General features: G+C 38.8%; 1 protein-coding gene across 1 annotated transcript in view; it reads right to left on the reverse strand.

Annotated features, from left to right (window-relative positions):
• The window catches only part of LOC124148765 (limbic system-associated membrane protein-like), a 78,262-nt gene extending 62,643 nt beyond the window's left edge, over window positions 1-15,619 (reverse strand). Inside the window, exon 1 of the mRNA XM_048403102.1 lies at window positions 15,096-15,619. Within this exon, the coding sequence (XP_048259059.1) occupies window positions 15,096-15,168 (73 nt within the window). The 5' untranslated portion in view covers window positions 15,169-15,619. The remainder of the gene's footprint in view (window positions 1-15,095) is intronic.
• Window positions 15,620-16,296: the final 677 nt, after the last annotated feature.

Raw genomic sequence — 16,296 nt, forward strand, 5'->3', positions numbered from 1 at the left:
ATGTATATTGCTCAACATGGCGATCAACAAGAGTATATGAAGACACATACCCAGACTAATTTGGAGAATAAATTATATTTTCAGTTTAGTTTACTGAAGATTTACCTCTTCTTGAACACCTAAGGGGCTCTCATATTCAATGCCAAATTTGAGCCTTCAGTTACGAAGACATTCATCACACTGCCCAGCAAATATTGAAATGTATTGACCACAACGTTATTACTGTATAAAATGTATTATGTCGTTCTTGTCGCAATTCCAGTGATATGTTCAGTTGACAAAATGAATTGAAACACAGATTCAGATGATGGCTACTACTCCTAGGAATGAAGCCGAGTGCAGGGAATACATATAGCGACATGATGAATAAAACTTATAAACCAGAGGGCATATTTCTTCAGGGATTTTGATTTAAACGCCCACTTGGACTTCAATTCAACAGTGACAGTTCTTGCTTGTATCTGTCAACCAAATCAAATTGTAAAAATTACTCAACTTCGCAAACCAAATCAAATATTTCAAACAACCTTCATCATAGACGATGACTAGGATTTAATATAGCAATAGAGATTACCACATTTAGGGTGGTCTGCTCCCTAAGTGCCAAGCCAATATGCTTTACTAAACACTTGCCCTCGTTATAATAACGAAGAATTCTGCGAGCGAAACTCCTAAATTCATTATTCTTGAATCCGGCGGTGCGCTCATGTTTTCCGATGTTATAAACTCGCCATGCAATGAAATTGCGATTGAGTTGGGTATCGTGAAAATTGGGAGGTCAATTCAACCGGAAATGTAATCTTTGATTCGGTCTTCTTACCATGGCCCAATCCATGAGCTTGACTGAAGTTGTCCTCCAATCTCCCTCTTGAATACTAACACAGGATTTGGATATAGTTGGAGACACTGAATCGATATGATACAAAGCTGATGTTGGGAAGTCTGTGACAAACTGGCTAACTTTCAGATTGCGATCGAGATACTGTTCGACTTGTAGCTCTTCAAACAAACATACGCTTGGTATTTAGTGACTATCGTTAATATTACTATGTTGCAATTATAGACTTCTGTGAATGGTTGGACATTACACTACGCTGTGGTCTGAAGGTTTTACCCCATGTTATGTTTAAAAGTACAATATTTGTTTTATATGCCAAAAATCTCGTACAAGGTAAATATCGAAGATGTACCACACCCACTATCTTTCTGAACACAAATTCTGTTTTCAAATTCCTTAATCATCTTACATCATTTTAACGGCGAGTAGGCATGGGACTTCAAGTCATCAAAGGCGTCGCAACTGTCTGTGAAGGGTTGCGTCCCTTAGGCTTGCAGGATCCTACGATCATTGGTTCGAATCCTAAATTTGAGTTGCTTATGATCCTTGGTTTGTCGTACTTTACAAGTGCCCGTCAGGCTTTCCACTCATGTTCAACTGATACGTTGTGATATAATTATAATACTGTGAAATATTAGTTAAAATCGTATTTTTGCCGTTAGTGGGGTACATATGTGGCTGATGATATAAGAATGAGTTGAAAAAATGTTATTCAATTCGGTGACATTCAATTATATGAAACAAACAAGAAAACAGTAAAACCTACCCAGATGAGTCAATACGCCAGTATGGAGATTTACCCTTATGATAATCATACTGAATATAGGGTGAGGTACACAGCTTATATTGGCGTGGTGGAAGGTCGGTATGTAAACTAAGAAAGAAATCTGCCAAAACACGCATCGGTACTATTACCTTTTGACTTTCTGAAACCTTCCGACATGTCCATTCCTCTTTTTTACTGGATTCCAAACTTCCATAAAAACCCATACAAAGAGAGATACATTGCTTTCGTCCAGAGATGTACCACCAATTCCCTGTCTCAAAGATTAACCATATTGGCACCAATTTTGATCCCCTTCTGGCTTATCTGTTAGCTTTATGCATATGAATTTTTGCTCGGTAATTTGGCCAAGAAGTTTAACTTAAGCTTCAGGTATATCGATGATCTGATATCGGAAATGGTTTTGGCGCTTTTAGTTATAAATGCAGGTTCTTTGAAAAGCTGTTTCGGTTTTTGTTTTTTCGAATCTAATTCAAACGTATTTGGTATAAAAATGTTCTGTATTCTTATAACAATTTAATCCTAACTTATTTATCAATCAAACAGAGGGACAAATATGCATGGCCGTTTATAAATAAAGTGACAAAACCCTTTCCATATCAAATAGTCATCTCTGCATCAAGCAGCGTCGATTGTACGATTTCGGCCATATCATGAGGATGTGTTTATGAGTCATTATCAAAGAGTAATGATACCAGGTGTTCGCGAAAAGGTGAGCGTAACCTGCCCCACCGGTGGCACCCGTCACAAACACATGCAAAAGCAAGTTAATTGTTCACCTGAAAAAAAAACGGGAACATATGGTACAAGTCAAAATAGGGATCACTGTTGCGTCAAATTTGGAAATGTCCTCAACATGTCTACTATAAAACTCATCATTCTCTAAAACAAACTAACATTACACGAACATATATTGATCATTTGATTAGAATTGAATTGCTTTATATTTGCTTTACTGTAAATACAAGTAAATCATCGTTTTGAATTTGCAATATAAACCAGAAACAAACTGAAGTTTAACATCTGCCGATGTATGATAATTTAGTTCCACACGAAAGTAAACATGAAATTCAAAATAGCTACGCGCATGAACTATTGCTGTTCTCAAAACCATACATTTGAAAACATTCATTTCGTCAAATTCGATTAATTCACCTGAATTACCCACATTCAATGCGTGACTCGTACATTTCAAGATCGGAACCGTATATAATTATAATTGATTACTTTAACAGGATAACTGTGCTACATGTTCTACTATTCACATGAATTCGTATGTCGAGTACATTGTATGTTCTACCCTTGTATTCTTATACCATCAGCCACGACTAGTTACCCTAAATTACACGAAAACATAGTTTTGTTATTGAGCTTTGTAGTTAGGTTGGGGATAATCCGTGGGTAAATTGCGAATAATGTGTCAATGCGCGAGCCCAGAAAAGTATTTAGTCTCCTTATTGTGTTAACTAATTTTACAAATTTGGGCGGATTATCTGCAGATTTCCACACTCACTGCACGTTCGCGAATTGGGTGAAAATATCATTTCCTACTTGTGTCAAGAAGTTCATATGGCGAAAACGGCATATTTTATAGGTAACAATGGCGAACTGTGCCAGATGAACATATACAGTCTATTTAAGCATCTAGCTACATTGACCTGAGAAATAATGACGTGCACTTCAGTGCCCTCCGTGTTGTGCAACCCTGCGCATTGAAACTAGCCTGTTTTATTATTTATTAAAGCCTTAGGGAGATTCATTTTCATATCTCTGCCGCATGGGGAAATCGAGTACGAACACATTCATACAGTCTTACTAGTTGCTCATTTACAATGACGACCGGTGTTCGCGAAATGATAACCATGTCCTTCCCTGCCAGGCATTGTACGAAAAGAATTGTAAATAGTTTTATGTGGCAAGTCATACGATTAAAATGGAAATTTTTAAAATCTCCATCAATGTAAAAACTGAAGATGCTTACTTATACGTTTTAAAATATGTTTAGTGAATTTGGTTTGGTCATTATGAAAATTATGTATGGGTTGACAGCATGTGCAGGTTGTCAGCATTAACTGTTAGTTGTATTGCTATACTCTGTTTCAGTGACATATCACAAGGGCAGTACCCTGAATAGCATACGATCAATCAGAAAATGCAAGCATTGTTTAGCATACCCCTTCGTCACTGCTGATGAAATTAGTCCAAAGCATTCCAAAATGCAGACTCTGTAAGCCGTTTATCTCAATCATCTGTTTAATATTTTAATACAATCAGTGGAGAAACAGAGAAAACATGTTTGAAAACATTCGTGCCCGAACATTAATTTGTTCCCTTAGACTGGATTAATTCATATCCGGTTAAACACGATCACAGCATAAAACATGCATAAAAATGGGTTTTGTAATCATTTGGATCAACACACGTGATTAATATATTTGAGTTTATCATACATGATCTATTAATAGCATGATTAAAAGAGATGAGTTATCTTCCGCCATTATCAAAAGCTTTTGACATTACTGATGCAAATAATGGTTTGTCTGCGATTGTAGACGGACATTCAGACTATTGCAGCCGGATTACCTTTATGAACTAAACAATGCATAAACAAAACGAACTGGAAATGAAGACATGGACCTAAATGAACCGTAACACTATGTGAGTAATATGTAAAAATATATAGCAGAAATAGCATTACTCAAATTGTTTGGAAGTATCGTTGATAATGATTTATCATACTTCAAAGTGATGTATTCAAAACTGATAGATGGAGTTGAACCTTTATGTATCGCTCTAGTTTGCAATCAGCAATAATGCAAATCCCGATGTTCAAAATTCATTACAAGTTAACGTCTAACTGATAAGCGTATAAGAAAGCTTAACACATGTAATTGACTTCTTTTAACAGACCATGTGCCTCAAATGAATTGACTTAACGGCTACACTAGAACCGACACATAGAAAGGTTTCAAAGCCAATATGGGAGTAGTAAAAAGACAACTGAACGACTTAAAATATTGACATAATCGTTTTCTTTGAAATATTTACTTTGCCTTTACAACGCTAAGTGCAAATATGTGTTATCCTCCAAGGCAACCATTGTAAATTACACCATAAGCACCAAAGTGACAAGTTCCCAAGTCAATCACCCGACAAAGAAAGCTGTTTGGGAGCAGGCAGGACGAGTGTCTCTTTGCCATTCTACGTGTGCACATTCATTAAAAAAGCGAGATACTCTGTCTGTGGCAGATGCAGAAAACAATCTATCTTGCTCAGAATCTGTAAAAGACAATATTTCCTTTCTAATTTACGCCCGTCCACATCTAGAAATGCTGGGATGGTGGAGGTAGAGGAGGAGCAGGATCGATTGCATTCCGAGCACGAAGCAAGCAGAGTGTATTACTCACTTTGCCCTCCTCCTTAATAATGCATGAGACGAGTTCCAACCCACTCTATCAGCTCCACACTCTTGTCCTCAGTTCATGCCTAAAAGTTTTGCCTATGATCCAAAGCCTCTAGACACTCGGTGTCAGACCAACTCATAATAGTCCACAGAGCATCACTCTCTTCATCCGTTTCAAATCAGAAATATGAATATATTTACATGTTGAGTCCTGACGTCGGCTCAATCTGATCGCCTGTATCATGTTTGTCAAGACACATTAGTAATGGTCGCGAAAAGACGGAGGACCAACACTTGAGCCTGACAAGATGATCCTGTAAGCATCTCACTAAACTGATATGCCCGTATTATAACATTAAACCAACTATAATAGGTTCAGGGTTAATGTAATGGATTTGTGTAGCGTGAGATACCAGGTACTTCTGGGAATTGCACAGGTATTGGGAATAAACACTGCTAAAACGATTTCATTTTATTAGTATTATACGTTACTTCTATATATTAAATAAAAACATCACCCTTGGGTGGATATGTAAGGTGGCATTGTCTCATCCATGCCAAAGTAATTACAAGAGGAAAATAGAAACAATGTTGCGCAATGCATAATAATGCTACAGCTGTAATATTTCAGCAAAGTAAATGGTCATTACCTCACTCACATTTTATGATAACTGACGTCATCGTGTAACGCTACTATTGAAGTCTTACCAATCTAACCTTTATATTGCCTTAGACTTCGAATCCATCACACCATCAATTCTAATCACAGAATATTCAAAACACTTCATAAATGTCAAACAAACTCCACACCGTCAAAATCTGCAAGTCAGCAGTTTGCTATCAGAAAGACAGTCTGCAGTATATATTAAACACAGCAATGTCAAATTGTATTGAAGTACATAAACGGCATAAAATTGAATAAACAAGAAAAAAATATGTTGACGTTTCATTCAAAATGATGTGTGATGATAATCGTTTCTTGGCATTTTAACCTGCCAAGGATTTCCAAGGACTCAGATTATTCCTTCTGCTTAATAAGATCATACTATGCTTCCACTGCTAAGGAAACGATCACCGCTCATTTTAATTTGCGCAATGATTTGCGCAATATATCCACAGTAAACCACCTGAGGTTTCTCAATGTGGCCACGTACAGAAGAAGAATGACATGCCTGACATTGAAACAATACCCTCACTAACTTTTCCTAGCGGGTCTCCCTGGTGAATATAGGTCTTGTCAAGAAGTAGGCAAGTTGCTGTCAACTATGAATGTCTCTTATTCCCAAATCCGATTTTCTGTTTTAAATGAACCGAAGACACAATGGTGGATCTACATCCATGCCTCTCAACTCCTATCTTCTATCTGAGACATGTACAAAAAAAATGCATCCAAAACTCTTACCGATGACTATTTACAAAATAACGGAGTTTACAATAAAGTACTTCTGAAAATTGAATAAAAAGAGAATGTATTGAGAATTCAAGATATCTGACATTAGCAATATTGAGGCTGTTATCCCGTAAGAACAAGCATACTGTATAAGTCCCGTTTTTAGGTGATCTTCCGCTGACTAGGTGCATAAAGAAATACTATAAAAAAACAGCTGTCAGCTGTTGTCGCTTTCCTACGCCGGGCTCATTAAAATGAACAAATCAAGTGAAAATTTTGCTCATTGTCTCAGAGGGCAATTCAATGCCACACACTTCACCCGTCAGCCATACTCGACTGTTGGCTTAGGCTTTTTTTACGACAAGTTCTAACGTTCAGATCTAAAGTCCACTTTCACAGACTTTGCCAATACACGCAGCCAACTGACGAAGTTACTGATTGCCACGTGATGTGTCTGAAATGGGGTATCGCACCCCTTCACCTCCAAGACCTCCAAAAGTGCTTTGGTGTAATCGTAACATACTCTGATCATCTGAGAATAGCTGTGCGTGTTTCTGGCATCTCGTCGTAAAAAGATGTTGTTACAGGATCTTGCAATATGCAGTCTCATAAGAAAGTCTACGTAAATTTTTCTGCTTTCTGTATATATCTTGAGGGAGAACCTGTTGTTTAATCCCACAAACAGGGATATTACAGCTATAACATGGTTGATATGTATCAACTGAGTTTGAAGCAGAACCAGTTATTGATAAAATAAGCATCCTGACACATTAGCGCTGAACTGACTTCAGAACATGCATGTGAACGATAGTATGCACATACATTTCATCCGTACCTCTGCGTGTACCCCAAGAACTTTAACAGTGTATAAATAATACATAAATACAATAACAAATCATTGTAAAAAAAATAATAAATATTCAAAATTAAGATATCGTTTTTAGCTTCAACAAAATCAGCAATCGTACCTATAGAGTGTCTGGTCCGGATTGTTTTCAGGCTGCCGTGGCATGTCAAGAGTGCTACTGTGTTAGGCTAACAAACAAGCGCTTACTCATTTAATGTCTAAGTGACTGGTGATCCGGTAGAGCAGACATACTTACCCATTTGCGAACACCTGTTATCATCACTGATATTCAGTATTCGATTCAAATATACTGACCGCAAACGTCACCATGGATAGATATATGAGAAACCTTTTTTGTCCAACCACTGTAAACATACCTTGATACATATTAAAAAGATGAAACTTGGCAAAACTGATCATCAAAGTTGAAATTAAAGTGTCAAATGTTCTTAAAGTGAAACACAACACCAGAGAAAATGGCATCACAAGTCAGTATCTCGTGTGTCCGCCATGTGCATTGATGACTGCCGTGCAACGTCGATACATGGAATGGATGAGGCGGTTGATGAAGGCCATAGGCACTTGAGCACACACTCTGAAGAACGCCTGACGCAGTTCTGCTGCAGTTGTCGGCCCTGGTCGGACGTCATTCAGACGTCTATGAATCTCATACCACAGGTGCTCAATGGGATAAACATCGGTACTGAGGGCAGATCACTGCATGGTTCTGATGCCATTCTGCTGGAGGAAGTAAGTCTCTTGTTGCCCTCGCAGTGTAGGCACGGGCGTCATCATGCTGAAACTCGTGTCCCGGCGATGACGTGGTGTCAGAATGGGTCCTCGGTGTGGCCTGTGACAGTGCAGGTGTCTGCTCTTCAATCGTCGACGCATGGTGTCCGCACTAATGTGTCGCTGGTGTGTCCCCATGGTCTCTCGAGCGGTTTCCGCAGCAGTAACAAAGAGATCTTGAAGATGCTGTCGCACAATCTGACGATCCTGACGTCGGGTGGTGACCCTTGGTCTGCCACTACGTGGTCGGTCATCTGTAGTGTTGGTGGTCTGGTACCGTTGCTGGAGCCTGTATATGGTCCTTACGAGGACTTGAAATGCATTGGCTAGTTGCCGGGCGGTTTGTCCAGCTTGCAATCGTCCAAGGGCTTGGTGTCGCTGATTTCTTGTCAATCTTGGCATATGGTAGCAATTCAATAACGAACGAATATTATCCGATCTGGGTGGATTTTTAGAGGGCAAGAAATCGGGGAACGCATGTGCATTTCAATTTGCACGGAACTCACGTGCATCGGGTCACAATGGCTGTTGCCGTGATGCGTTTGGGCGATCGGTTTTATTGTCATCTGCTTTGTTTTTTTATCATCAAATTTCAGTTGTTCCGGACAAGGTAATGTTAAATTTTAGAATCTTTGACAAAAAAATACCCAGATATTTCAATGAAAGCTTTTCATGCAATGTGACTTGGGGTGACGTTTCTTTTGCGGTTCAGTATATTATGTTCACCAAAAGTTTGCCTTTTACGCCTATCGGGACAGGTTTCGGCAGATAATCGAGTTTATATACAAAGATAAGTCCTCTGTTGCTCGAAACACACGTATAATTAAGCATGCTGCTTATAAGAATAACACAGGCACCATAAAGCATTACATCGTTTATCCAATACATCATGTTAAAAGAGTTCGAGTTTAATCAGCCAAATGACAATCATTAAAGAATTAATCAGAAAAAGAACTTAATCCTTCGCGCATCGTTTCTACCTTCAATCCTACGGATATCCTTAAAAATGTTGAACCAGCACATTCTAGGTCAACTCCGAATCCTTAATGACACCAATAAAATCACCCTCAACGCAACAGAGCAGGGGAGGGACGTTGATTACATGGGTTTACTAAGTGAACAGGTTCATTTTCCATGCTGGCTTCATTTACCCAACAGTGGCTCATGTTATTCGCGGGAGGTTGAATCATTAGCTAAATACCTTTCATTTGCCCAGAAACTTTCTTAGACAGCAGGGACCCCCAGAGACGTACACTAGGAACACATGACATGATAATGTTTGTCGATGATACAGAAATCGAGACGGTAGGAAGGTATTTCTTTAATAATGGATATAACTGATGGATGAACAACTTTAATGAATCTATTAAGTTCCTTTAGGGCAGCTCTGGGATTACATAATTGGTACTTAGACACGAATTAGATCGTCGGTTTAATGGAGAATGTGCGTGCTCACTCGGACAATTTATGTCGACATGCCTGTACATAAAAACCGGGGTTGTTTAATTGAATGTGTGCCATTTCCGATGTTATGGTCGCCAAGTGACTAATGTTATCTTATCTGAGGTGATGTTTGATCTGTATGGCTACCCCGCTGCGCTTAACCTTACTAACATCGGGGATCATAATCACAGCTTGTCTTGCCATCTTTGGACAAGATCTGACTGATACGCACGCAATCTGTGGGAACATGGAGACCATCCCCACACAAGACGTGATGAATTCGCGTTGACCTTTTAGGGGGGGGGTGAAATAATTCAGTCGCTTTCTTCATATTAACGCGCTTCAGACGTTGAGCTAATTCAATTTTAACCAGTTATTTGTACAATTTGGGCAAATATGTATCAAGCCTTACAGAAGATTTCGTTTTATTACACTATCGTTGGTTGAAGCTTCACAAGGTTCCATTTGGTTTGAGTGACTTAACCAATATTCTTCCCAGCTGACCATTTTTTTCTCAGTCTGATGTGTTTTACGGTGCATACTCGTGTTAGGAGTCGGTATTGCTGCAACGTTTGAATATGAAGGTATCACATATAAACATATATTCTTTGGCTTTTGAAGACTGCATCTCGGACGCAGAGTTATAACTCAAAGATTATTTCAGCACACAAGGGATTCTACAACCAATGAAACTGCAGCCGGAGGTGTTTTTCTGTGTGCTAAACACTACTTCACATTTTTTCCAGGGAGTTGATAAATCAATTAATAATTTGTCTGACGTTGGCATTTTTATTGCATTCGGTATAGCTGTTTGTAACCAGAACCTTCTAAATGCGTGACATACCGAAACACATTTGCTTTCTAAGGGAAGAGTTAATGAAAAAAAATAAAACCCTGAATCAGCCAATTTTAGTGCAAACTAAATGATGAGAAAAACGGCTTGACAATGCCTATACACACCTGACTTTAAAAGCCTATTGTCACATGTGGCGTAAAAATTATGATAAACACATGGCCTGAGCCGGCTATAAACATGACCCAAAATAATATATAATATGCATGACTTTAAAAAAGGCTTATTAAAAGTAATTATATATACTTTTGAAGCCAAAGGATCTTAAAACCCTAAATTTCAACTATATATGTATCAAGGTGTGCTTTGAAATTGTCATTTCAATATATTTGTACATCTTAACTTTTTACTTAATTCATCTTTATAAACACGTTATTTAAATGGAGTTATGGAGTTAGTCAGCAGAGTTGTCCGCGACATTATTTTGGCGGACTGATAGGTTGGCATAAATTAGATTTCTTGTGACGTCGATCATAACAAAAAACTTTACACTCTCTTAAAAACTTAAAAAATGAACCAGTGTCGAGAAGTAGAAACGGCCGCTCTAAACGTTGACCGCTCTTTGTGCTACGCCCAGCAGAGATGCCACGTCGCACGACGTCATGATTGACAGTGAAGGGGAGCGGACAAATGGTAGTCCCGACGCTTACGTTTAACGCTGCCTTGAACAGTATTCCATTTATATCAAGTCATGCCAGCTTGATGTAGGAGGAAAGCCAGAAGTGATGCGGGTCTTAGAAGTTTTCCAATTTTCTAACAAACCTAGAAACATAATTAGGGCGAACCGGTATTCGAACCAACGATCAGGCGTTTCTGCCACCCCTGAGCTGTAACTCTGCACAGCGGTGTCTTGGACGACTTGACCACCAATGTCCCTGGGACCATATAGAGTAGAGAAGGAAAATTGCATGACGTCGTATCAGTAATTATGAAGGTATTCGCTGCGGTCAAATAGAATAGACCTGCAGAATAAGTCATCTTTAACAACGGCAATGTACAAATACGGTAAATATTTAAATCTAAGTCACAATGTCAATTTCAAAAAGAATTCCATTTTGTTCAGAGACGATAGATAACCACATTGACACCATGGCATCTCTCCCGTTATACTGCTTGTTGGAGGGATGTTTGAGTGTCCTTAATTCTCTTTACCAGTTGTACCGCCCTTGCAAAAATAATTGTACTGAGGCTGTGCCCCTGTCTCGTTATTAGGGCTTAATGGGAAATAGAAGAGCCTTTCTTAATTTCCTGTTTCACTTCCAGTAAATCTACCACCTTGTGATTAAAACACAAACCAGACTACAAATAACAAATCTTTAGCTTTGAAAATTCATTGAAGATTCCGGTGGGACAAACTGTGAACAAACTAAATTCACGCATCACTGCCTCCCGGTACTTAATCCAATATCGACATCGTGAGAAGAAGGAGCCACGCTTTCATTTTGCCACATTTCATTTTGCTTTGGTTGATCTATTCTTTAATAAACTTATACGGCACGCTTTGTTGCTTTTCAATTCGAAACAAAATATCAAAATGGCAAAGAAAGTTGAAAACTCCACCGGATTCACGCTCTTCCATGAAATAGGCAGATGTGGAAAAAAAGGGATTTGCCAATATCCCTGATTGTAACTGAACCTAATCCGGCGACCACTGAATCTACCATAGACGATATTGGGATGATGGATCCTGGAATGCTGACTTCCTGCTTGCTAGTTGACGATTCATTCAGTTGCACGGACACATACTACAGACCTTAAGAAGAGGGATATTTTTGAAAGCAATTCAGGCGGACACCTAAGCTCCCTCCAGGAGTATAATGCTCTTACGGCAAGCCTCCTTCAACCCTTACCCTAGCTACTTCAATCAATCATGGCGCGTACTTCAAAAGTCGCCTCAAGTTGCTAGCTACCTGGATGGTTTGGCCATCCACCATCCCCATGATAACAAACCTCTTTGATGGGATAATTTTACTGACTTATGATTCAAAACTAGAGAGAACTTTCGATTTAGGCAGTGATGAGGGGAATTTTGGATGGTGGGCGATGTTTATATCGATCACGTGATCCGGAACGTGATAATGCGAGATATCGCCATCTTAAACCCAATCACACTACTTGAAGTCTGATCCGTGAGAAAACGGCTTCTTACTTGCGTATTTTTTATTCTGTGTCTGTCATTTTGACACTGTATAGATGAAGTGATGCGTTTGGCCATCATAGCAGCAGCATCATAGTTAGTGTCGCCATTTATTTACCCTATGTTACATTTTCGCATCGGAATGAAACATGATGTCATACCAACATATCTGCCTCTAATGTTTTACACGCATCCTATCAAAAGTGCCCTTAAATGTCAAAATATTTTACAACTTGATCCAACCCACGGGCACGAGTATGGTGCTCACAAACATAGAAACATGATCAGGCCGAACCGGGATTCAAACAAACGATCACAGATTTCTTGCACGACTAAGGGATGCAACTCTGCACAGCGATTTGTGGCGCCTTAGACAACTGGACCACTCAATGTACCCCAAATGGAATTTTGAAAAAAATTGACATAACCCGTCTTGAAATAAAAAGCAAAGAGAATATACCTGCACCTGTAAAAATACAACAACTCAAGCACGGTAGATACAGTGAACTACGGTTATAACGAACTCAAAGGGACCACTTATTTTAGTTCGTTATAACCGTAGTTCGTAAAAAGCATATATACAGCATATATACAACAAATGGCCGGGACTAAAAAATAAGTTCGTTATATCGGTCAGTTCGTTATAAGCGTGTTCGTTATAACCGTAGTTTACTGTAGTTCAACACGGATCACAACAACAATCGTACGGTACATTAAAATGAGGAAGATAATCAGGCGAACCAAGTAGTAGTAGTAGTAGTAGTAGTAGTAGTAGTAACGGTGATCTTGGAGGTCGTAGTGTATTTGAACTTTTGAAAGATATTGACGTTGTCTGATGAAGACAGTATAAGCAGTAGCAGCACAATGCCAATATACGAACGGAAGCAGTCATAATAGTGGAAGCATCATTAATATCAACATGACCAGAACATCAATATTAGTAGACACTGTTGATCTGAAGTAATACCAGTCGTTCTATAACATCACGGCAATGGTGGTTATAGTACACGAAATGTAATCATCAGTGAAGTGTCTGCGTTATTTGAAAATAGTTTGTGGTTGAACATGAAACGCTGCCTTGCAGTATTACATGTACGTTATTTGATTTCGTCATTCCTTTCACGACATAGATATCGACATTACAGAGACCACCTGGATGTTCGGATGACGTTATTGAATGATGAAGCTGGTAATGAATCATCGTACCATAGGAGCTATACCTGACACAACAGTTAAAAAACGCTAATAAAATAATCATTTGTTTTTATTCACAATTTGACATCAACATTGATTATCCAATAACATGTTTTAACTTTTCCATCGTATTAATTATTTGAGTACTCTTTCCACTGCTTCATTTGCCTCTTTGCATCATATATGAAGCAGTACCTATGTCCATCTAGAGAAAAAATATTCTTTGTTCTTTGATCACCAGGTGTCAATGAGGTGAATGTCTGTGTACGTTTTCAAAACTTACATGTTAATTTAGAAACAAAAGCTTTCCTTTTTTTGCCAAGTGTACATATACCATGTGCTAGTATGTTGACACAAGCCTCACACAATACTGCAATAGGGCTCAGTGAAATTGGCATTGAACAAAACACAAAGATGTGGCTACTAGAGTAGAAGGAACTCAATCCACACAGTGTAAGCATACGCTGTAGTCAGTATCGACTAATACCATAAAAACACGTTAAATCTGTCTGTACAAAGATGCACACTATCTGGTACGGTACATTTACAGTAAGTGGTATTTTGATCAGTTGATCATTAAAAATTGCCATCCCAACGTATAATCTCTTGGCTCTGTGTGATAGCAGCACCTATGAAATGCACCCCTTATTTGTCTGGTATATCCGATAATCGCTTTCGTTTAACCACTCTAAAACTAGCAGATGAAAGGAAAGGACAATGTATGGAAAGTTCAGTTCTCCATATTCTCGTAATGTCACTTCCATATATGCATTCTGAATTATAGAAATTTGACACTTTTTCCATCAAAATGCATTTTGATTTATTTTTTGTTAATATCAATACTTACTTTGAGGATGGCCTTCAACTATCACTACATGAATTGAGAGATAACACGACACGTCACGCTTCGAAATGTCTCAAATGTGAAGAGCAAAGAGAACGAGCGGTTATTCGCTCATCATAACCCATTCAATAATGACGGCTTAGGACTCGGAGCGGTAAACGGGACTTAATTCATCTTTACTCGAATCACAAATCCTGAAACATTAAACTCAAAGGCTATTTAATGCCTGCTCGTTTTCCTGACAAGAGCGAGATATTTCCCGGGATTATTGGCCTCGGACAGTTCGACATTCTCGCGTCGCGTAATTCTTTAAGCGCACACTGAGTGGCGATAATTGGGTCCAAGAGTATTTATATCCAAACATCTTCACTGTAACGAGTCTGCGTTCAAAATTATCATTTTATTAAAATAGTTTAATATCAAATGTAATACACGTAAATATATATATATTTCTGATATTACATACCTCGTGTCTGTCTAGCGTACAAACTAAAACACATTTGGTCATTCTAACTTTTGTTACATAAAGACATGTTTAATTAAAACACCATTAATACAATAAATATCACTCACCTGACGAGGTAAACCAAATAAGAAAGAGCGCAAGGGCAAGACATTCCAAATCCATCCTGCATGGGTTAGTCATTATGTACAGATTATCCCTAATCAGGTTAATCAACACTAATCCTACGATGAGTTATGTGAACAGCGTCTCTCAGTCAGAGCCGCGTCAGTGACTACTACACTTGACCCGCCTCCTGAGTAGAATAGACATCACCGCAAAACACACAGGCACACTGAGGTGTCTTTCGCCGTACCCTCCCCGTTTCTATATACATGAGTTGTACTTTCTCGGTCTGTGGCGGTAGAATAACCCTTGTCAGCTTCCGTTGAGAAACCGCGTGTCCTGGAAGCGAGTCGATGCAGTGTCCAGGGAGGGTATATTTCTCTTTGCGTGTCCAGTACCGGAAATAAACACCCAATGAGCGCATGTCAATTTCACAGCTACTTTCAATTTGCTTATTGGCTCTGCTGAGAGTGAGAGAAGAGTTGCACCGCAAAGCTACACAGTCAGGTGCGGAGAGGAACGGAAAGAAGTCTACTGCTACCACATCCTCACACAGACAAATCAACATCGCCCGACTCCCTAGTAATTTTGTGTCGATAGAGATTCCAGCGGCCAATTAAGCTTATCGCAATGGTGTTTCCATTGTCGAATGGTTCTTTTAAGACCGCTTGACAATGTCTTAGCTCCATAAATCTTTCTTCTGTTACAACAAAAATTGATTTTTGTGGTTTAGATGTGGTATTACACTGACGGATGCGTTTAAACAAGGATTACCATTTGCCAACCATTAATGTGAAGGAAAGATGCCTCTCTTGTTTCAGTCCAAAATTTCACCTCGTGTGTAAGTGTTTCTTATTTCAAGAGCATATTACATTAACACAGCTATTTCATCATCAATTGGACACATTTTCATAGTTGTCTACAAACACCATTGTTCTATACCTAACTGTTGGTGTGATGTATACAAAATGGAATGTTTTGGTCGGTGTTCAAATGTTGGTTGACAGAAATGTAGAAACTAGTCAAAGGAGCTTTATTGTTTTACGCATTAAATGTTTAGCAGTCATGGAGATTTGTCTATTGCTCGATAGAGGTTGCTTTTATTACTACCAATCACGCACTTGCGCAATAACACATTATCAAATGCTCACGATCCATCCATGTGTTCGACTAATTATCATTTGAAGACAGGAAAAAGGGAAATTT

Source organism: Haliotis rufescens, unplaced genomic scaffold (genome assembly GCF_023055435.1).
Source record: "Haliotis rufescens isolate VD_foot unplaced genomic scaffold, xgHalRufe1.0.p SCAF_3, whole genome shotgun sequence".
Classification (NCBI taxonomy): Eukaryota; Metazoa; Mollusca; class Gastropoda; order Lepetellida; family Haliotidae; genus Haliotis; species Haliotis rufescens.